General features: G+C 40.6%; 1 protein-coding gene across 2 annotated transcripts in view; it reads right to left on the bottom strand.

The window, feature by feature from the left end:
- Positions 1-242: 242 nt before the first annotated feature.
- Positions 243-24438, bottom strand: part of slc24a4b (solute carrier family 24 member 4b) — a 37960-nt gene continuing 13764 nt past the window's right edge. Inside the window, exons 3-17 of one of the 2 annotated variants that reach the window (XM_061746951.1) lie at positions 20314-20390; positions 16227-16301; positions 16054-16138; positions 15863-15966; positions 14663-14737; positions 14555-14580; positions 12772-12825; positions 10926-11017; positions 6574-6743; positions 6243-6384; positions 4634-4800; positions 3698-3812; positions 2557-2669; positions 2401-2466; positions 243-2150 (exon numbers count right to left, since the gene is read on the bottom strand). In XM_061746951.1, the coding sequence (XP_061602935.1) occupies positions 2001-2150; positions 2401-2466; positions 2557-2669; positions 3698-3812; positions 4634-4800; positions 6243-6384; positions 6574-6743; positions 10926-11017; positions 12772-12825; positions 14555-14580; positions 14663-14737; positions 15863-15966; positions 16054-16138; positions 16227-16301; positions 20314-20390 (1511 nt within the window). In that variant the 3' untranslated portion in view covers positions 243-2000. The remainder of the gene's footprint in view (positions 2151-2400; positions 2467-2556; positions 2670-3697; positions 3813-4633; positions 4801-6242; positions 6385-6573; positions 6744-10925; positions 11018-12771; positions 12826-14554; positions 14581-14662; positions 14738-15862; positions 15967-16053; positions 16139-16226; positions 16302-20313; positions 20391-24438) is intronic. The other variant, XM_061746952.1, reaches the window with a different exon arrangement.

The following is a 24438-nucleotide window of genomic DNA, read 5'->3' as shown; positions in this document are numbered from 1 at the left end:
ACATGTCCGTTCTGTGCGCCCAGTTCCCCGGCTGTCGCACCCCTGTGAGCTCACACATCAAGTACTACTAGACAAACTAACGTCACATCTCCACGGGAGGCCCCGTCTTTATATGGCAACCTTGCAGGGGGCCTTTGTCACATAAATTTACATTTAGATTGCATATACATGTGCCCTTTGCCACTGTTGTGGCAGAGGAATATTTTCAACACTTAACACTCCCCGCACACACACGCACACTCCCCACACACACACGCGCGCACTCACTCACACACACACTTTAGTTTTTGTCTGCATCTCACTTGTGGACTCCTCACAGGCATATTTGCATGATGTCAAAATGTCTGGTTTGCAGTACTCTTAGCTGCCGATTTGTGTAAAGTGGGCCAGGCGGTATCCATGGAGACACCCAGAAGCCCTCAGCCTTTTGCTGTGCTGTGAAGGAGCCGTTTAATGTCCCAGCATGCACTGCAGACAGACAGGTGTGCTCACATTGTTGAGGTTCTGGTCCATTTCAAAATCCAGAGGCCGGTGTGAAAAACGCAGCGTGGGCTCCAACTGAGCACACACGTCACACAGACGGATATACACTGAAAGTACACACGCACAAAAGGAAGCACTAGTTGATTCAGAATGAGAGGACGGCTGTTAAAGTGCAATATCTACATGTAACTCAGAAATCAAGAGACCATCGCCATCTCCCGGAGTTGTCCATGTCCGAGTTTCCCTGATAACAGCGGCCGCAGCTGCAGCACCCCCTGCTGGCCACGCAGTGACAGTGTCGAAAACCGCCGGGTTTCTTTGCATTTGCTGGACAACTCCCTTCACCCCGCTGCCATTAAGATGCATCCAGATATGGAGCCAGTTTTTGTTGTTTTTTTCTGAACTTGTGCAGAAGGAAAAAAGTGTAACAACCCAAAATGGCTAAATGAAAACGGTGCCGGAGTGGATCGTCACCACCTCCAGCCACATGTCTGCATGGTTAAACCTCACAAAGCAAGAAAGATTTTCATGTGCAATTTTTTTTTTTTTTTCTCCATTGAAAGACAAGCAATGTCCAATATTTGCAAGAAGCTCTCCTTCATATTTCAAACTGTCAAAAGACAAAACCTTGATTTGGAAAATACAAAAGAAAAAAAAGAAAAAAAGTGTTTACAAATTTACATTGTGCACTGGTGCAGATGCATAACACCCTCACAGTCATCCGATCTGGACTGATACATCGAGACAAACCATCCTGATAAAAGGTCTTTTTTTAGAAAGCAGATTAGATCGAGCAGATGAGGGTTAGAGTTGCACAGGAGTGAAGAGTCAACAGTATCTGCTCCCTGATGCCAAAGGCCATGCCAGGGGAGTCGGGTCCAAGCTGGAGGGGGGGAGCTGCCACGGACAAACCCTCCTACGGGTAGGGATGTTTCTTAGGACATTACAGTTACTCGTTATATCTCTTAGGAATGACTAAAAGAAGCGTCATCTCTACAGTATGTGAGGATTTTTCATTAGAAACAGGGTTTGTCATAGGATGATTTTTTTTCTTCTTGACAAACCAATTTGGTTTGTGGCAAGCCTTTAGAAATGTTATGTGAAAAATCTACATTGTGAAGAGTGAAAACACCAACAATCAACAGGGGCACTTATGACTCTGGAGGTCCCCAACATCTAAAAGGCATGCTGGATGGGTAGAAAGTTATCAGGCGCAAAAAGAAAAGAAAAAACAAAAATACATTACCGCAGTAACAGGCAATGACTGAAATAACGGGCATAAAGGACCAGCACTGTGTGACAAAGGGGGTCAATTTAGAGACAGTTCAGTCTTACGGCAAAGTGCCTTGTAAGAAAATTAGGTTCACATTTTGAACTGAAGTAGTACAAAGAAAGAGTGCAAGCAAGAGGCAAAACAGTCAGCAGATAGGTCCAGTATTATTGACTGAAAAAAAACAAAAAAAACTGACTGCAATGGGAGCATTGAGGTTTTGGTCTTCAAGGCATGCTGTTGTGCTCTACTCCTCCATGCACATGGGCAGGTTGACAAAAGTGAACACGTTGTACTCTATCATGATGGAGAAGCAGAGGAAAACTGCATACAGGACGATGACGTACACGCCCAGCTTGAAATCCAACCGCCATTTGTTCAGGTGGATGCCCAGCACCTGCAGGCACAAGCAAATACCGGGAATCAGATCAACACTTGAAGGGGGAAAGAAATACAACACAAAATGGTTTGCAATGACAAAAGGTTACCCCAGTGTACACTTGGCACAATTCCTGTTTCAGATTAAAATAAGTTCATTTGAGCTGTTGAGCCAATCTGAAATGTTTGCACTGGTATTTTTTTATTTAAACAAAGAAAATTTGAGATGAACCAGTGCAGTATGAAAAGGATCCAGGCTGTCTGCTCACCGTAAGAGCCACGGAGCCCAGCAGAAGCACCACCGAGTACACCAGCCCTCTGCTGTTGATGGCCACCTGGGAAAAGAAAAAGATGTTTTTTTTTTTCTTTGTTTCTACATACTCGATGCATAGACAATAAGGTGCGAGTTCTTGCAAGAAACTTGCCTCTGATCCGTAGCTGACACACATGGTCTGTATCGCCCAGGGAACCCCAAGTCCCACGAGAATATCAAATACATTACTTCCAATAGTATTCGACACTGCCATGTCCCCCAAACCTGCAACAGAAATTTGAGTCATTTAAACAAAACCCAAAAGTTTTCATTCTGAGGTCAAATTAAGTTCAATTCAAACTTCTGTTCTGAGCCTTTTGATATCCAGAAGGGCTCCAACGTTCGTCAGCAGGGAAGGCAGACACGCAGCTCTCTACTCAGTCGTCAATAAATCAACTGGAGTACAATCTTTGTTCACTTTGTTTCCGAGCACACGAGAGAGATCTTTGATTCTGCTGCACTTGACTTTGAGAGGGGAAAAAAAAAAAAAAAAAAAAAAAAAAAAAAAAGGCACAACTTTGCAATTCAAACCTTGCTCAATTCAACTGTTAATCCCTAATCAGGGAAAGTAGAGGACTTGTGCATGTTTTCATACCTGCAGGTTTTAAGTATCAGTTATTGACTCGTGTATACACTGCAAACCTGGTGCATCTCAGCCTCTGTTTTCTGACAAAGGTCGTTTCAGGAATTGCAACTCAAACTGACATTTTAAATGGGTCCTCCCATGATGCACTGGTATCCGTCTTCACTTTGTTTTCATAATTGTCCATCTATGCCATTACTGTGCAGAGACTTTGCATCCATCCTCTTACCCTTCCCAAAACAGACAGGGAAGCCGTGTCTGAGTGGTTCTGCTGGAGGACTCTTCCTATTAAAGGGTTGATTGAATAATTATTCCATGCAATCCATTAATTTCTTCAGCAAGGTTATATACACAGGTTATAGACACATGCACACACACAATTGGTTTATAATTGGATTTACTTGAACATGAATTTGAACTTATTTTCTTAGGGGCCTCAAGACATTTTGTAAAGATTTGACCATTTATAAACAAATGCAACTGAAGACTCAAGTCTGGCTTTGTGCCGCGTGACAAATCCACACGGTCTCAGACACGTTCATGCTCATTGGTGGAAGAGGCATTGGAGCCAACAGGATGAACACAGCAGTTGTTGGCACACATTGACCACCCTGCCACCTCATCAGTTCCTGCAATCAGCCGCTTCGCCTTGCAACACGGGGAAGTTTACCTTGCCGAGCCACGATGAGACTAGCTATGCAGTCCGGCACGCTTGTGCCTGCCGCCAGGAACGTGATGCCCATGATGACGTCCGGGATTCCCAGAGTGTAGCCAATTATAGTGACCTGAAGATTCAGAGGCAGAGCTTAGCAGCAGTTTCTCACCACTTTTATTCCCCTTTGTGAAGACGTACATGACAATTCAGCATATGATTGAAAACAGCTGTTAAAGTATTAAAGGACCATAAAACGACTGTCAGATGTGTGAACAAGAATCCCTCATTTGTTCCACCCGCCTGACAGAATTATCCTTTCTACCTTCATGCACCAGTTCTCTGGTCTTTTTTTCCTTACAAACACAGGGAATTAAGAAAATTGTTGTATGCATTTATTATGCATCACCACCATCAAACATAACATGTCAGACAGTTGTGGTTTATATAGTATACGTAAAACAAACTGTTATTTATAGCAATAGCAGTATATCACAATACCCCTAGTGAAACAGTATCTTGTCCTAAAATACGTACAACACACGTGTTCTGAACCTGCATGGTTAATAAAACTTCATTTTACTTCAACTTCACTGTATTTGATTTTGTAGAGTGGATTATGATCATGTGTTCTTTGTAATTTAATACTGTAGAATGCATTACATTAATTATTTATAATCATTTTTTATAGAATAAATTGCAATCGTGTATTTCATTTTCTATACTGCTCAGTAAAACCTTTGTATATCGTGTATTGTATATTGTATATTATGTATTGTATTTTCTTTTTATGTGTATGGACCCCAGGAAGAATAGCTGCTACTTAGGTAGTAGCTAATGGGGATCCTAATAAACAAATACATTTCAGCACTTTAGCCAAGTTTAAGGGCCGTTTTGTGTTTCACATAGAACAGCTCCACTCATGAACAGTGAGAATTAAATTATTAAACTCACCATCCAGACCATGAAGTAGGAGAAGACGGCAATCCAGACGGTAGACAGGATGAAGGAGAGCATGAAGTATTTCTCCCAGCGAGGCTTCGCACAGTTTGGGACGGTGAAGAACAGCAGGAGGAGCAGAGGCCACGACATCAGCCACTTCAACTTGCTGCCGATACCCCCTGAAAATAAGAAAGACATTTGTGTGGTGAGAAACGACTCAAATGGGTTGGGAAGAAAAAAAAAAAACAGTTACAAATGGCATTACTTTCCCATTGTGAAATTAAGTTTAATGTAGGATTGCCATGAGTGACCGATTATGGTGATCATCAACAGGACTTTTGTTTCCATGCCTTTGTGATCCAGCTTCATGTTTTCAGCTGCTGGATTGTTATTTTTGTATTTTACTTTGCTTAAATATTTTGAGGGGGGGCGGGGGGGGGTAGCACAATCTTTGCTCAGCTCACCCCTTTATGAGCAGTCATAAGTAATATGTTCTCAGTTTAGTTTTGAAAGCAAAATGCTTCTCCATTCTTACCCGAATCAACTGAGCTCAATTTGAGCCTTTTTCCATTTCATTATGAGCCAAATGTTTTCTGTGCTGAACTGCAGGAAGTGCAGTTTATACCTGGACTGCTGCTACAGAGCCATGCTGGGAAATTACTAAATTTGTCCAACTCACTCGGCTTGAGTTGGTTTTTGGCATAACAGTCATTTCACTTCTCTCTTGGTCAGTTAAGGCAAAGTTTCTTTGTGCCAGTTAAAAGTTACAAGCCACTGCATTTTAGAAGAAGTCCCTCACTTGAATATGCTTTGTATGTGCAGAACGCTGAACTAAAAACCCTCCGATGACATTACTCTGTGGCAGCACGTTACTCCCAAACCTGCCATGATCAGTCGCCCCGTCAGACGTTCACGTTACCCCGGCTGTGACACTAATGCAGGGGTTGTTTCCCTTAGCTTGAGGAAGATGGTTTCCATCAGTCGAGATCAAAATCTCAAAGTGATGAAAACCCATCGCTCGTGCACAATGTGCCAGAAGGCCACACAAATAAGCGTTCGCTTTTCCACTACAGATATCCACGCTAAGCCCCTCCTAGCCATTGGCACGTGATTTCATTTTCAATTACATAAGATAAAAAAAAACAAAACACATCATTCAGCACATCTTTGACAAAAGTCAAACTTTTGGAAACAATTTCCCTCCCATTTTTCTCTTTCGGCTCTTTGGCGTTAGCAGATGGGATGACGTCTGATCTTCCAACACAAAAGCCTTTGTCTAAAAGCTTTTACACAGAAATGCTTTTTTTGAAGAAGACTTGAAAACATTCCCTCAGAACTCCCTCCATTTCAGCTGCATCTTAAATAACGCAGCACTTAAATCAGCTTTATGAGCAGCCTCAGCCATCAGGGATGATGATCGTTTGATCGACGAGACAATGAGTAACTTCAGTGAATACATCAATAACTGCCGAAGTGAAGACATTTGAGTAGAGCTGTCCAACTAAAAGCTCCTTTTAGCACCAACACAAGTTCTTCAAGTCAGTACCTGAAATGATTGACGATCCTAATCAGATTTAAAGCCCCCCCCCCCCCCCCCCCCCAACATACACACACCACGTACTTGGAATATGAAAGGGTGAGATGGTTTCGTTTTCCTCTGGTTCAGTGGGTTTGTCCTCTGGCACGTTTCCATTCTCAATCTCGACCTTCCCGTCAATCACTTGCGTCTCCACACCGTTGGCAGCTTGCACCAACTTCTGGCGCTTTCAGAAAAAAGAAACTAAGTCAAAGAGCACAAAAGAAGATGTGCAGCTATTTTCTTGAGTTACTATACATTTCCAAGGTGGAGTTCACTGTCCCAGTCAAATGAGGGGAAGTAGCAACTGAAGTGTACAGGGAGCAGGAGCTGAAAATAGACATTAAATGGTAGAAATAGACAAAGTCTGCTGTACCTCTGTAATGATGAGACGACTGGCCATCCGCAACCGGGTTCTGGGTCCAAAGTGGCTGGTGACCATGACACGGAGGCCGGCCTCTGGGAACCTGTACTTTGTAGGGCTGGCGTTTATGATCTCATCCACCATCACCACTGAGCCGCGGCTGTAAGCCTTAGTAGGTTTGACTGAAGTGTGGGCAACAAGATACAGACGATGCATAACTCAAGTTGAATACATCTTCCAAGTATTCACCTGTGGAAACTAAAACTTCAAACGTGTGAATAAAAGAGGGTTTACATTTAAAGTCATGGCAACTGGACTTTTGAAACAAGAGTCAAGATCCTCCAGACCAAGTCCAGTTACCTTCTATTTAAATCACAGGGATAATCCTGACCCGACTGCAATGCCACAGAAAACACTACTGCGGGGGATACATTTTCAGTCTCTTGCTCCAAAGAAATATCAGACACCATGAATGGCTATTGTTGAAGCATTTGTTAAACAAGGCTAATGTCTGGTGCAGCTGTAACAGTTACTTTCTGTCTTGAAGTCTATTGTCATGATTCTTTAACCTAGGTTTAAGTTCAAAGAATCTTAAGTGAGCTTTTCTTTCCTGGATGAAAGCAGGGATGAATTTCTGGTCAAGACAATGTGGACATTTTCGTTAAAGGAGATGACCAAGACTGTTTAAGCCCAGGTATGAAATGTACCATAAGATGAACATCTCCGACTGCTTAGGAGTACAAAAGAAAGCTTTTGACTTGGATTACTTTATTCTAAAAAAAATGTGCATTCATGACGTGGCAGCTGTTGCTCCTTGAAATAAAGAGGTGCAAACTAAGATGGTTTGGGCATCTGTATCCTGCTTTCCTCCAAGGAGGGGTTCCAAGCATTTCCATCCAGGGAGAGGCCCTGAAGACGACCCAGAACAAGGGGAGATATTGTTGCTGGGGTAGGAAAGGCTCAGGAACAGTCTAGGCCTCTCTGCTTAGGCAGTTGCCCAATTAAACCCAAATCTAAGAGTGGAAACGGGAGCATGAATGGGGGCACATTCATCTGTTGGCATTCAGCCTCCTCATATTTGATAAGCACATGCTTTTTTAAAGTCACAAACTAACACCTGTAGATCCCTGGACTAATGTAAACTATTGGCAGTAACTATCAGGGTGTCACTGCATGCTAGAAACAAACTCAACAACCCCCCTCTTTTGGATTGACATTGTCAATTTATTCCATCCTCAGTTAGAAGACAGATGCACAAGGATTTAACGAGAAAAAGCATAAAAACATCTGATTCTCTGGTCTTAGATGCTCCACTTGTCTCATCCCTTTTGATAAATAGTACTGTAATATTAGCTTGGTTGGATAATACGATCCTGTCCTGCACAGTTCACATGATTTATGGGTACCAAACTTCAAACAACATTCACAAATTGCCTGCTGCAGCTTTGAAGTTTCCCCACCAGTTGTGAATATTTATGTGCAGACAGAGATGGAATTCAAATTCTGTGACGAGAAAGATTTAACCTCAGCACTCTGCATTACAGTTTGAGATCACTTCAGAAAGTGCCAGGCATTAAACAAATGCTAAATCTATGTGTGGCACCCTATAAAACACCTTATTGGTCTGTAAGAGCACATTTACCCTATACTGGAACTAGCGTTAACATTGCAGCATATGGAGAATAAAACAAACTCAACAGTACACTTATTAGTTTATCTCAGCCCTAATTTGACTTTTTAATGCATGCACCAATGCACAAATTAACTGCATAAACAGAGCTGGCATAAATATTTCCTCTTTCAAAATTCATTACCACTTCTTGAGTGAGTAGGTCTATGCTCCAGAGACTGGCAGAAGAATAGTAGGATGCAAGCAGAAAACATTGGCACACAGCATCACAACACTGTTAACAATAAGCAAGAATAAGTTTAGTAAGGCTAAACAGACAGGCAAGTTAGCACAAATGCAGTAGAAGTGGGAAAAAGTCAGGTTTCTCACGGTTTAGATGAGACCTGTTAGAAACTTAACAGGTTGGAGGCAGGAAAAGAAGAAGTGGAGGGCTGAGGCTGTAAGAGAATCCAACTCAAATGAGACAAAGTATTAAGACTGTGTTGGGTCTAAACATTACTAAACAAAACTGAAGTTCTGACAATAGGACCTGCTACCGAAAAGTTTAAATGCATTCATTATGACTTCCAATTTCTTTAAAAAAAAATATGGGGGGGTAGAAGAAATATGTAGGCTTATACACTGCCAAGCAAACAAAAAAAAAACATCTCAACACAGCTCTGATTACATGGTTATCTGATAAAATGTAACATCTGTGTCTAGAGATTACTTTTTTGCCCATAATCTTATAAATGATGGTAAGGTCTCCAGGTTTTTCCTAGCAATTCTCAGATTTCCAGTGGGGTCGAGGTCTGGACTTTAATCCTTGGGTCTCATATTCTCTGAACCAAATTCTGACAATTTCTTCGTGCTGAATCCTGGCGCCATTATACTCAAACATGTCAGCGGCTTCACTGAAGGATGGGAGGCTGTCGGCTGGTAATGGAGAAATATTGTCAATAGCTGACCTCATTTCTGGGCCTATTCTTGCTGAATCTAGACCTGACCACGTGAAGCAGCCACAGATCATAATACTGCCCAGTAGAACATGATGGATGCATCACTTTATCCACTGCTCTTGCCTCCACACATCCATCACTCTAAACCAGCAGGAAAAACTGAGGTCGGTGTCCAGAGTCCAATCTTTAGGAATTTAAACTTTATAGCGCCAAAGATGTGTCTTTTCCCCTCAAGGCTGCACAGCTGTTAGGCCCAACATTAATTATACGTGGGAATCCTCACTTTTAAACATTACTGCTGCTTTTCTTTCAGACTTAAAGCACCGATGTGATCTCTTGTCTAAGTGCACTTCTCCCATCAAAGATGGTTAACAACTACCATTGTAGGATTTATTTTTTTTAAATGTATTCCAGATTCTGACTCAGTTTAGGGGTGGTAAAGCTCCAAGGTTGTTTTGTTTGCTTAATGCAAAAAAAGATGTTATTCTGAAACATGCATCTTTTCCATAAGCACTGAATACATCCGATAGGTCACTTGAGGCAACTCAGTGCAACTTTCTCCACATTAGCCCTTTTCTGGGGAAATTGTATTTTCCAACTCTGGTAAGCAAACATGCAATGTAAAAAAAAAAAAAAAATTGATCTCATATCCAATAACCCTTCAAATTTTGACATTTAGTATTTTAGTGCCCTAAAGGGTTAGGATTATGGGTTCAAAGTCCTTTTGATGTATTAATGGCTTATCTTGGGATAAATAGAACCCTCGTTTTGAGGGATTGGCCTTAAAATTGCACTGTAGAACTTCACAGCCTATAACTACACACATTGTATGACAGCATACCACAAACTAACAGTCTGGTAGCAGCAAATCATTGACCGTCTTACTGGTTGGTGAGAACCATGAAAAGTGGGATGCCAAAGTGAGTTTCCCCATCTTGTTCCTGGACTAAAAACAGCTTATCGGTATGTGTCATACCGGGTGTCGTCACTGGTTTCGGTTGTTTGCGTGTTTTTTTTTGGTTCAGTTTGTCATTTTGGGATGCTACGGGTTGTGTACTGTACTTTAAGGATTTTTGTTATGCTGCAGTGAGAGGACTACGTTGCAGTCAACTACACTGCCAGTGATCCTGGGCCTCAGCTGATCAACAAATCTATATTTACAGAGATCTGATGTAGGGATTAATTTGCATCCATTTCCAAAAGTGCTGGACCACACCTGAAAGGTCGGGGTGAAACTAAAAAGCTGAAAAAAAAAACAAAAAAACATTGCAGTACCTTTCCAACAAGTACCTCCTGCCGATTAATGAAATCAAGGCATTTACTTGTTTAGCCAAGCAGTGTATAAACGGGACAGTTTAACATTATATAAACTATTGCAGGCCGTCATCTTGGAATACTATAATACAAGTTAGGTTTGGAAATGAGACTACAGCCAGCCTCAGCCTCTTTGCTTAGCAAATTTGAACAAGATTTCTTCAATTTTGGGAGACTACAAAAAGCTCAGGGATCCAAAGACTTCAAAATGCCAAGCAAGTCTCTTAGCCAAGTTTTCAGCAGACTACACTATTTGCTGAAGCAGTTCATGTTAGTTTGAGAGAAAGGGGCAAAGGTTCAAAGCCACAGACCTCTCAAAAGTATAAAAACATCCACAATCCTCCAAAAAAGAAAAAAAAAAAAAAAAAAACTAAGTCGAATCATCTATTCCACGTGGACTCGGCCTGTCTGATTAACCTTACCTGATTTGAGTAAAGGCGATGACGGGTCGTCGCCCCAAAAATAGTCATAGCAAGTATTACCATCCTCCATCTCACTGCTGGCTGCGGCGTTACCGTTGGCCACGTTTTTGTTGGACTTTCCCATGAAAAATCGCTGCATGCTAGAGTTGAATCTAGAAAAAGAGCCAACATAATCCCTAAATTAGATACACTGACATGGTTCGTGCTGAAATACAAACAGCGGTGGGGGAGGGATTCCCATATTCAAACAGGATTTACCAGCTTTTTTTAAATTTTAAATATTAAAAAACCAAAAAAAAAAAAGGTTAACACGTTTGAAATTTGGTAACCATACCTGTCAAAAATCCCTTTATTCTCATTTCCCCACAGAATGTACAGTTAAGGTGGCCCACCTACCAAAACAGCATCAGCACTGCACAAAGATAAGAGGCTGAGACATATTGTCATTCCAGCTATTTAAAATAAAAACTTTAAGAGGGCAATTACAAGGCTTGCATTGGGCACAACTTCAGGGACCAGTCAAGTACTACGGCATAAAAATGGAAGAACCAGTGCTTTGAACTGTGAGCAGTGGTAATATACTATTTATAAGGGTTATTATATCCCTGATGCCCTCAGAAGGATGGGAAGGAAAAAATAACCCCATAATCAGACCCTTAAAACATAAGTGTGAGAAAATAGTTCAGCACTAGTGCACTTTTCTCCAACCGCCACAATGCAGTGTGCGCTGCTGCAGTGTTGCATCGACCACTTAAAAACCTGTCACCACCAGTCTAAACGTGGTTTTTCAGCAACACATGTCTGTCATCTAAATGAAAAACATTGGGCTTCAGCAGCACTCGTTTACAATCATATTCAGTTGCAACATTTACAGTCTTCAGGACACGACGCCACCAAAATCCAGACTGGGGAAGCACAGGTCACGTTTGATATGACCACATCCATGTGGAAACCATATGTACAAGATCAAATTTGACGCTTCAGTTTGAGACGAAGATGGAGAAAATGTAATGACTCACTGGACAAAAGCATTTACAAATTTGGAGGTGAGAGATACAATCTCACATTTGCGTCTCTTTTCCCCTCTGATTTTATCTGATCATTCACGCGCCACAGAGGGGAAAAGCATCTTAGATCGGAGCCGTGGGAGGTCACTTCAGAGTACTGATTGCATTACACTAAACCCACTGGTCTCCATTTTGACGGGAACAGCCCAAAATGGTCAGCAGATATTTTGGGAGAAGGGAGACATATGACAGCATATCCTACAGTAAGCACTTATTCCTCCAAATGAGAAAGGAGAGGAGTGATCCGGTTAAGCCTGCGCCCTTAGCCACTGCAGAGGGAGGAAGATTAAACTGATGGCAGGGAGAGAGCAAGCTGCCACCGAGTGCAACACAGATTACCAGTTGGACAGACGTCAACACAGTGCGGTTAGTATTATTCAGTCTGGACAGCATATCACACTAAATGTTGTAGCTTATTTACGTTTTCGGTTTAAACAACTCAAAAGAAAAAAGAAATACAGGAGGCTAGAAGATATCTGCAGGAAGACTCTCTCCCCACCCACCCAGTGAAAAGGCTGAAATTAGGTTATAGGCATCTGAAATTTTAAAGCTACAATCCTCAAAGAAACCTTACAATAAAATTGGATAAACTGTATTCCCATGCCATAGCTCACTTCTGATTTCAAAAGACCCACATGCCTTCTGGTGAAACACTTGCTCAAACTGGGGCGGGAGACTTGACAGGGACACTGCCTCCCAGCTGGAAAACATCCTTGTGAACACACACAATCATTTATACTAATGAACATGCAGATGCTTGTGTACGAGAGTGTGAAGCAGCAGATTGAAACTCAAAACAACCAGACTCAATAAAAAAAAGTTAAATATCCAGAACTCACTTCATGATGAGGATGTATCCTGCGTACATGAGTACCAGTATTAAACTCTCCCACCTGATGAGAAAATTAAAGAGGTCAGATGCTCACATATTGCATTTTTGTTTTAGAATATAGCCAGGCTTTAAAAAAAAAAGAAAAACTAAATCAGGTTAAGCTTGCATTTGCGGCAAACCAGCACTTTTCTACATCTCGATGGATATGAATCTAAATGAAGAGCATAAAACTCTTGGGGTTATGAGATTTTTGCAAAGAAAATAATGCCTTATACACAAGCCTGCTTGTGTCAAGCAGATACAAAAATGTATTGTTCAACGCAATTGTTTCACACTTGGCTTCACGTAGCCAAAATCATCCTGATCAATTTGAGCTACAGTACAATGATGTTAAAATCTGCCAAATATGCAGCTTAAAAAAGGGAACTATATACAGTATATATATATATATATATATATATATATATATAGCCTTAGCATGTCCATTTAAAAAACAACCCAGCAATAGATGTTCCCATCATCTTAACACGATAAAATGATTTCAGGTTCAACATCTTGCGTATTTACAGCTTGTTTTATCAATTACATAACAAGGAATTAAACTACTTGGGCTATAAGTGGTCTATATTTAGGCATGGATTTAACAGCAGCGAGAACTAGAACTCTGCAGCAACACTGATGGACCTTAGTGATCATCTGGCTCTAAATAATGTCAGAGTGCAACAGTAGCACAGAGCAGATCCACTTAATGGGGATCTTCTCATTCAGAAACATGGATGAATGTGTTTGCCTCCTGGTCTCATGCTCATGTGTTGGATGGCTGAGTTGCAGTCCTACACACCTCTGCTGCCACCCACAAATATTAAAAACCTCAAGATGCAGTGGAGCGGGAGGATCACATTACGAGTCATGTCCCACTTGCCTTGTACACTTTCAAATTCCTCAAAAATGCAGGTGAAGGAGTTGTGTAAGCCATCATCTAGCTGGCCGTACTAAAAGCCGCCTCATACTTAACATTAGTCATAGCTTATGTGCCTAAATTTTTAAATCAAAGTGGAAATGACAAAAGCCATTTCTTTGTTGTTGCGCATCGTCTGCCTGCTCCTTCCTCCAAGGTCCAGCCTAAGATTAGATTTTTATCTCTGTGCAAGTAAAGATAACTTAAACGTCAAGCACATTATGAGTCAAAAATTCAGAAAGTGACAAAAATAACCCAAAAGTCACCTTGAATTTTACAAAAATAAATAAATAGCACAAGCGTCTCAAATCATTTCACATTTGAATTAAATTAAAACTTTATTGATACCGGGAAAGGGAAAAAGTAAAGTCTAAAATACAATAAAAGAGGATTTCCCTTCTCAAATGGTTTAACATTTATGGTTTTCTTAGACCAAAGGGGAGGGGGGGGCATCTTTTGGGATTTGTTTCGTTTTAAATGTTTTATCCAGTTTGCGTGTTTTTCCTCTGTCACCTGGCGCCTCGAGCATACTTTAGTTGTGTCAAGGTTGTTTGACTCAACTTCTGGTTTCTTTTTTACGAGCTCACATAATTGGCATAAACAATTGGAATAACCAGATAAAAATGAGTTAACATGGTATTAAAATTAATGCATTTTTCTCACTTAAGTGCCATAACGTTACATTAATTTAAAATTTGGCATTCATGAATAACTGACTTCAAAATCAGTTATAGCAAGAGTCATTTGTTACAGCCCTCAAGGGTCCCTGACAAAGAAGTTTTGCCAACTATCTCAAACTCATAACATTAAAAAGATTTAAAGATTCACTTACCAAACTATCTTCTCATCATAGATGAACTGAAAATTGAGAGAAAAAGTTAGGTTTTGGTGGCGGATGAAGGTAAAATAAAAACAGGTGATGTTCATTAATTAATCTTACTGCTATCAAAGCCACAATAGACAGGACGTAGTAGAAGGAGTCTCTAAAAACAGCCCACCAGGTCAGCATCACCACCTAAGAATTAAAGGAAAGCCAGTTGTTCCCAAATGAACTGAACGTGTTTTATAGCATTTACAGAATCTTAGTCATTTCACATGATACTTAAATGAGCCCGATGGCAAGATTAGAGAATTATCCAGTGGTCCTGAAGTACAAAACCCAGCGTTGGACCTTGTTCCCTCATTTCCCAGGTCCGTTTCAAAGACCAGGTTTAACTGAATTTAACAGTTTAAGTTCACACATGGAGATTGGAGCTCTTGGTTTCAGAACAGGTGACCTTGACATGAGAACCTGAGTCACCATGGCAACAGATGTACCCGAGCCATCGTTTTTAAAAAGGTGATGTAGTTACAGAAAGAGTGTTTTCCAATAGAACAACATTTATCAACTGCAATAAAAGTTTATAAGTTAATTCTAATGGGGTACACGTTGTACACTCTGTCAGACCAACTGTCGTAACTATATTAAAATTGGACTTTCAATTATCTCAAGCCTGAAAAGACAAAAGTACATTTGAAGAAACTGGGTCTATTAGTAAATTTCTTCTTGTTATTTAATAAAATCTTTATTCTGCACAGGTTTGTTTAAAGTGACTACAGCAGCAATATTTAGTAAATGTTCAATTGGAGGCAACTCTCCATTTGTAAATCAATGTTGCTACACCCAAGAACAGGGTACAGATGATATATTCTGGGCAGAGGATGAATATGCTGTACACTGACAGAATTATTAATCTTGGCAAACTAACAAGTCCTAAAAACTGCAGTTTTAACAATAAATATCTAACCAGACTTCAGCTGAACAAATCTCTGGACTGTTTAAGTTACTGCTTTCTTAAGTGAAATCCAGTTTCCCCTCGCATTGCATTTCAATTTGAATGAAGAAGTCTTCCACACTTGTTCTGTTGTCTCAGCCTATTTTGCCACCTGAGACCGTTTTGCTGCCTTTCTGGGACCGTCACGTCTACATGTCGGGGCCACTGCATCTTTGATCTGCTCAGACTCCAAGAGCATAGTTTTACATTTTAGACGTCGTCATTTGCCCTCTGCTAAAAGTTGTACCACACGTGCAGCTTTGCAGTCTATAAATAAACGATGATGCAGCAGCAGCAGTAACTCTCCCCCTCTGACTCACACGCACCTGTCCAGCAAAAATCCCACAGACACCAATGATGCATAGGACGTTGAAGACCGCTGAGCCAACGATGGTTCCCACCCCCACATCACCATGGGTGATGAAGACACCTGCACAAAAAAGGAGGCAGCTAGTGAGAGCTGGTGGTGACACCAACCATCTGGGAATGTCTGTGTGCACATACTGCACGAGTGTACCAATTACGGATGCAAAAAGCTCTGGTGCAGAACTGCCAGCTGCCATGAAGGTGGCTCCGGCAACATCTTCACTCAGATCCAGTTTCTGCATAAGCAAAGATTATCCAATTATTACACAATACTGTTTCAGTGCAACACAGAACGAAAGATCAAAGGCTGCATCTCTGCAGTACCTCACAGATTTTCTCCAGCGCTGTCACAAAGTATTCGTCACATGTTATGGCAAGGGCCAGGAACATGTAGAGAGCCTGCAGGCAGAATCACAAAGAGTGCATCTGAGACATGAAAGGCATGTATGCATTCTTGCTTCTGTGGGCTTGTGTAGATGCACCTTTAACAAGCACAAATGAACTATATTAACATAATATTCTATGGCTAAAGAGGTAAGACCAGGGCTCTCAGGCCACTGCAGAATCAACAGTATAAAACAAGATGTATACAATTGTAAATTTTCTCCAAAAATGTTTGGAAGAAAAAAAATGTGCATGCTTCTGATACAATAAGAGGGGAGGAAGACAAGGCAGAAGCTGAGAGCTCTATTAATTATAGATCAGCTGTGACATCAGGAGCCAGCAGCTTTCAGGGATGCTCTTCTCTATGCTGTCCACAGGGGGCAGTGCAGGACTGCAGAATGGAGAGACCCTCAGACCTCATGTGATTTGATGCCAGTACAAAAAGTATTTTTCATATTTCGAGCGGAACAAAGCTTGAGCGAGTTAAAAAGGTGAACCTTAGTGGAGTGCAGCTCATATTTCACATTTAAAAACTAATTTGACATGTGATCATCTTGAGGTTTAAAATCCAGTTCAACAAAAACGCATCCTAAAATATTGATGTATGCTTGTATTTTTTCCTCCAGTCAGGTTCTTTTGGGATATTTAAAATGAAAAGTATTTTTGGCAAAGTGAGCTAAAGAACAGTACCCAAAAATTCTATTCACTTGTGGAGTTCATTAGACACTGCAAAAGCTATCTTAATATAAATTGAAAGTGCACACCCCAAGGCATTATGAAGTTTATTCACAGATTTTTGTGCCCCAAACTTAAGTCTAATTTTGAAAGGCAGAATTGAGGCTCGGTTGTGTTAAATCCAGCATGAAAAATCCATCATTCATGTCTTTCAGAATAATTTTAAACTAATCTTTGTCTTTATGTCCAGTTATGAAGCTCAACTGTGACTGAATTTGGACAATAGCTTTGAGAAGCTCAGAGCCATTAAAGAATCAAGTCAAATACATTCTTTGGAGTTGGACAACCATTTAAACTTAGTCTAAAAATAATGATCCATTTAATTTATTGATGAAGACTCAGCACAGACTCAGGAGTAGAACATGTCCACAGATAAAGCAGCATTAAATCATATTAAGTGTCTCCAGTTGCCCATTACCATGCGCATTCAACACCCTTCAAAGAGGCAGAGAGATATGAGATATGAGATATATATATATATATATATATATATATATATATATATACACACACACACACACACACACACATACACAATATGAAAGTTTCTCATGGATGACATCTTGCATGCCACATTACAAGACTTAAAGAATGATTTGAGTTCAGTTACTAGTCACGAATTTCATCTGTGGTACATATTAAATATTTGAATGGTCCCACGCTTCAGATGGCACTGCATTAAACCAATTACAGTTGGAAGTTTGTAAAAAAAAAAAAAAAAAAAAAAAAAAAAAAAAAAAAGGGGGGCTGGAGGGCAGATGCATTTGACATTAGTACATTTATAAACCATGACTATGTACCCCTCTAGCCCCATCCTGACCTGTGGCAGCTGGAGGTGAAGTACAGCAAGTTGATGGTCTCTGCTCTAATTGTATTGAATCGGTGGATCAGCAGCTCTATTACGCTGCAGACTTACAAGTGTGTTGCAGGAAAAACAAACATTGAGCACCTACATTACCGGCTGAATAAATACTGCCATCAGAGCACGAGTCACCTCTCAGACACCAGTTAGATATTCTGACATGAGGTCAGGTTACCAGAAATGCACTTATTTAAATTTACATAATCCACTTAAATTGGAAGTTCAAGACTGTCCTGAGTTCTGATTACATATCTAAAATTATTCAAAAACAGAGGAAATGCCCATTTTAGTAACCTGCTGTAATGGCATGGGTGGCATTTTAATAAAAAAAAAAAAAAAAAGAAACACGCATGGCATGGGCAACTTTCAAGTCACTGTTTCACAAATTTAAGTGTGTAAAAGCAACATATGCCACCATCCCTTTTCCAGGGGAAAGTTCAACTGCTTGATCTAAACTGGTCTGCCTGTTACAAAGTAGGACCAATGCTGTAGAATGGGGAACACTTCCCTTTCATGTGTCTTAGAGATGCTGATGTTTTTGATTTATTTTCTACATCAACACAAGTGTTGATAAGCATATATACCTTTCTCTCTTACCATCCAATGACCTCGTCTGGCAAAGCCTAACAGTCACTGGAAGTGCGATACCACACGTAGTCGCTTCACTTTGCAGATAAACATTCAGCACACAATCATACAGCTATGTTCAGACATAAAAACATACATGATGCGAGCAGAGAAAAACTACATCAGCTGCACAAAGCTCACAGAACACGAGGAAGAAGCAATAAAAAAGGGAGACCACCGATCAGCATAAATAAAATTTGTATCTATTTTTTGTAGCTGGCAGTTATGCGAAGGCCAGAGGAAAGGAGCTTATATTCTTGGTTAAGAGGGTGAGTATCGTCCCTGCGATGGATTTTGCTTTCTTAAGCACCTGAGAATTAAAAATTTCATCCAGACTGCTGAACTTCACCCCAGCAACTTTAGAAGCAACAGTTTTTTTCCTTGCTGGCAAGATTTCCGTACCAACATATGATACAAAACGAAATAACAGATTCAATAAAAGCACTATAAAACATTTATCAGGGTTTTGTCTACCTGGAATTTAGCGAGCTTCCTCAGATAAGAGGCGTTGACCTTTTTTGCAAAGCGCATCACAATTCACATCAAATTTGAGCATATTATGATAGTCCAAGTAACAAAAGTAAAAAAAACCTACAAAGTCGACCTAAATTTATGTTGAAATATACAAATAACTTCATAAAATTTGAAAAATTATTAAATTAGACTCAAACCAAGGAACTATATTTAAGAAAAGCACCAATACCTGGGTGTAATAGTCTGCTGCAAGGTAATGTTTGAGAAGTCAGCAACGCCTGTCACATGTCGAGTCTTGCTATTGATGGCAGCATTCTCTCAAATGGGGCAATTTTATTTCTGTCGCCATCAGTTGATAAACTCGACACTTCCACCATCATTCAATTCCGTTCTTACTCGTGGCTGCTTCAACTGCTCACTACTTGAGAGTATTCTGTACAAAGAAGTCTGAAGATCAAGCGCTCACGTCGGCCGTTATTAGTAGCCACGGTGCCTGCTTAACACTGGATAGTCGCACCGTTGGCACAGGTTACAGCAGGATTTTAGTGGTGCTGAATACAATCATTGCACACAAGTAGCAGCACTTCAAAATTAAAATACTGCTCTTTGAAGATCAAGTGCAACATTTGCATTTACCTTATTTAGAAATGACTATGTCAGCATGTAAACACCTCCAATTATTTGAAATGAGGTTAGGTGTAGCAATGCATTCCCAGTGGCTTTGCTGAGGCAGCTGGACCACGTTGGATGCAGAGCATGCGAGACGTATCCCTTTAGACAAGAACGGCCGCATTTAAATAGCCATAGGTCTGTACTTTGGCAGCAGTGTGTTAACTTTCGATGGGGACCAAAACGACAGGAGTCAAAGCAGTTCAACATGTGTTTGCAGAAAAATGGCAATTAATGTTATCAGGGCGATGGAGCTCCGACCAGACTCAATATAGGAGCTATGAACTCTTTTTGCAGCTAGTGAGTTTGCGTAGCATCAGTGGCCAACTTGTCCAGACTTATAAGATAGCACTCTTAAAAATACACCTGGGTTGTTTTAACTCCAGAATGTCCCTTCAAGCGCTTAAAAAAGAAAACAAAAAACAGTTAGTTAAGTGTTAAACATGCAAACATGCATGTCCCAACCCTTTGAATGCAGTGGTGGCATCAACTTCAAGAATGAACAAGTTGGTTCTTCTTCTTCTTCAAAAAAAAAAAACTAAATTCCAACATCACACGACTTTAAAAAAAAAAAAACAGCATCCAAACTTTGGAACCTGAGGTGCGATGCATGCTGACTTTAATGAACATCTGTGTCATCACTTGAGCAAGGTCTCTTACCGCCACAATGTGCAGCATAACTGCTCCCGTCTTTCGTTCATCGTTGGTGAAAATGTCATCAGGGAACTCGTGTATTGCTGAGGAGAGAGGAAATGTCATGGTCACCACACATCAGCCAGATGACTGCGAGGTACACATGTACCCATCCCACCCTAGGAGGACTTTGTGACTTCATGATGGGTATCCATCTTGGAGCCACAGGCCTGGGGTGTCCTGTTGGTTCAGTAGGCTTTCACCGAATTACTGCGGCTGCATTATTCTGTCTCTTTCATCTTTCCACTAGATCATCTAATACAGCAAAAATGTCTTGCGCACTTAAAGTGGCCACTACCGCTAGAAAGGGTCAAACGTAAATTAGACGGGCTGTCATTCAAATAAAACAAAACCCTGGGGTGTTGAATTCTCCAAGGACTGAATTGGCTCAAAACACACAAAAAATGTTAAATCCTGAAATTGCAACATAGCACACTACTAACATTTATACCTGTTCAGAGAACGCACCATCAGTTACATCAACTGATTTAAAAAGTCTTGGTTATATTAAAAGTCTCAAGTCATACAGAGTTAAAGCAACCACGCAGAAAGTCTCCCATGCTGAGAACTCATCCATCATCCAGAGCTCCAGCTGGACCGCGGCGTGAACATGGTACCACTGCACAGCTCAGATCTCTGGGAGCACAGCCAATCCACGGTGCACCTGGCTGGAGACAGAGGCTCAGCATCTCGTTTACGTGAGGGAGCATCTGTGGGGAGCGGCCTCGGTTCGACCCGAGCAGCTGGCTCACAGTGCCGGTCCCCTTCCAGCAAGACTACAACATTACAGGCATATTGTTTACACAAGCTTGAGCAGACTGCATCACAGACAGACAATTAAAACAAAAAATGTATTACATGGAAACCAACAAGCAAGATATACAAGAGAAAATAAGAGATTTCACATTTTCAAAGTATTAAACTGCAGATTCATAAGTGCCAAGAGAATCACGTCACTTTAACCTCCAAAGCTAAATTGTTTGAAAATTATAAAAATCTTACATGCTTTGGTCAAAGCACCTCAGGATGCAGTGCAAAATATATCACTGTATCCTGCAACTCTGAACAGCTCACTCAAGGACATCTTCAGACTGAGGCCACCTCAAACGGACAAAGTTGTCACATCCAAGTTTGTTACTTCAGACGGATATATATCAAGCACATAAATACTGCTTGATATACCGTATATCAAGCACAGTAAATTTATATTCGTCCTCCATTTGTTCAGTTTCCTACGTGGTGTCATGTCACTCACACACACACACACACACACACACACACACACACACACACACACACACTTGGGGTTTGAGGGAGAAGGAAACCTACAAAAGTATCAAAGTTCTAGTCTCCTGGGCACTTCGTGTGCCATATGAGCATTTCCAGGTGCGCGTTCTGGATGCTTGTGCTGGCCATTAATGGGTCTCCCCATGCTAAATCACATGAACTGGCCCCCCATCTCAAAGCTGAAGACCCATAAACTGAACTTTTACAAATAAAATCCCCAGAACAAGCAAATCACGCAGTGGTTCAAAATGAGAAACTAACGCTAACAGGCTGAATATATCCAAATCTATATCTATCTAAACTACATCTGAGGATAATCTAAAACTTGTTGCTGGAGTAGTAGAAGATTGAAAAATGTCCGTATCTGCAAAAAAGGTGGAGATGCCACATGGGTGTGGGAAGTGGAACTTTGCTCACCTGAGACTCCTCACAACATTTGAGATTGTGTGACTGAGTCTGTCCTGCATCTGAAACCCTGCAGCTTGTAGGATGAGATTACTTTGTTATCATGACTCTTAGTTAATGCAAAAAATAAATAAATCATGAAAACTAATGCAAAGATTCATTGTGGAGGCCTATTGCTGTGGGCAGGAGGAAAATTGCACCACCGATTTCCTTTGTCATCAACCAGCATCACATCTTTTGTACCTGATCATCCAAAACGCTGCGTCTGGAACAGATGACAGATGAGGATAGATGGCAATTAATTAAACGCTTCACTTTCTGCCTAGGGGACAAATCAGAAGTTGATTTGTAAGATTTAATGCCGTTGTACAACATTAAATTGCTAAAACTAAACTCAGCACAAGGTCAGTGACCTTCATGTGTAATTAAAAACAGACAGGACACCTGGTGGCTATTTACCATCCTATGTCATCTCGCGTCATGTGCTGAATAAAACTTCAGATGAGATGCTCTAAAAACAACTTGTAATAGACGTTATATAAATAAAATTGAATTAAACCAGGACACATTCAGGTACAGGATTTGTCAGCTGTGATTTCAAAGCTGATCCCAAAGCCAAAATGCTCAACTGATAACAGGACTTACAAGTCCCATAAACACCTAGCTGCAGAAGGTTTGACCCCAGCGAACAGAATATAAATGTCACTTATTTTCCTGTCATCTCAGCTCCTGGCTACATGATTAGTGGAGAGCACTGAAGGTCTTCTGTCTAAATCAATAACTCCCCAGCAGTTTAGCTCATAGTTACTTGGCCACTGTGTGGATGTGATCTTGTATGACAGCATTAAAAATGGGTGATCACGAAAAGCTGTGAAGGTGGCGCCAACAGTGGGACACCAGAGAGTGATGACCGGTAGGCGAGGGTCACCTCGCAAGCCCATAAACCGTCACCCAGACAGCATCTGCAGCGTTCACCGCCATCTCTAAGCTACAGAGGTCAAACTAGACAAGAACATGCTTCCGTGGCCAATTGCCTCACAAGGACAGGGCAGGACACAGACTGATTACATGATCCATCTCAAATGAGGTACATGGATTGAATGACAAATACCTCAGTTGAATGAAATCCAACTTTTTTCAGAAGAATTTTAATAAATCGAGCTACAACCCAATTATTCAAGTTAGTGTTTGAGTAGAGCAACAATACACAAGCAGCTTCTAGCAACATTCACAAGGATGTTTGCCAACACTGTCAAGAAAAAAAAAAGGGGGGGGCAATAAAGCTCTCCTCAGAAGTTGTGCTGAAAACTAACCTCGTTTGGAGACCCGATTGGGATGCTTATGCAAGAAGTTACTGGCACATCCATTTCTGCAGCCAGCCCCTTTTCACCTGAAGCATCACAGTCATAGCGCACTATACTTTTGAACACTGCAGATGCGTAATTTAGGTCAGGAACAGTAAAACTGTTTATACGTAAAAGATACCATCCTGTTTAATGCGCAATCAAATTTAGCAAGGAACTCATTTCAGTGGTTAAATACACAAGTGATTAATATAAAAGAAAATAAATTTAAAAAAAAAAAAGTCATGGTCACATTTAACAAGCTTATTTGGAGGTGGCTGTTACCATAAGTCAGTGCATAAATTATTCAAGCAATCATTTAAACATTGGAAGGTAAACAGCCTGACTTTAATTAACAGATGTTCCTTTGCTGGGGGGGGAGCGTAGTCCTAGCACAGCGCAGTCTAGTTTTTAAAGAGGCAGGTTTCTAGATTGGTGCAGCAGTTAGGAGATATTAAAATATAGTGAAGTTTTCCGGGTTAGGTCGAAGTACCGTTTACCTTCCAGATATGTTTAGAATGACTAATGCATCGACGTTTTAGCACACGCTTTTCTTTAAAAACCCTCTACAAATTGATACCTTTCTTATTCAATTTTTTGCTGTTGCAAGTCTTGCAGTGTAGTTGGCAATAAAAAAGGAAAAACAATCCAATTAACACATTGTGCTTGGCCTCATTCACAGCTAAATAAGATGAAACAATTCAAAAGGTTTCATCATTTTGAAACTTTGAGGTGCTGCAGTCTTGAGTTTAGAAAAAGGATCAAAAGAACAATTACGGATTGAGGTGCATGACAGACAAAAACAATGGCTCAGTCACTAACGAGGACCATCGTCCAAAATATTCAATGTTCCTAGCCTGCCTCTACACAAGCTGAATTAAAAAAAAAAAAAAAAAAAATTCACTCATTACAAACTTGGCTATATTTTTTTCCTCGTGTTTTCCTAGATCGGATTAAGAGTATTCACTCCAACATCCAGCTACAACAAAAACAGATGACCTGACTTTGACATGTTAAAACCAGAGCCATTTACACTGTTGTAATTATTCAGTAATCT

The sequence above is a fragment of the Cololabis saira genome, chromosome 18 (genome assembly GCF_033807715.1).
Source record: "Cololabis saira isolate AMF1-May2022 chromosome 18, fColSai1.1, whole genome shotgun sequence".
NCBI classification, from domain to species: domain Eukaryota; kingdom Metazoa; phylum Chordata; class Actinopteri; order Beloniformes; family Belonidae; genus Cololabis; species Cololabis saira.
Note: the sequence above shows the minus strand (reverse complement) of the source record. Positions and strands in the feature narration are given on the sequence as shown.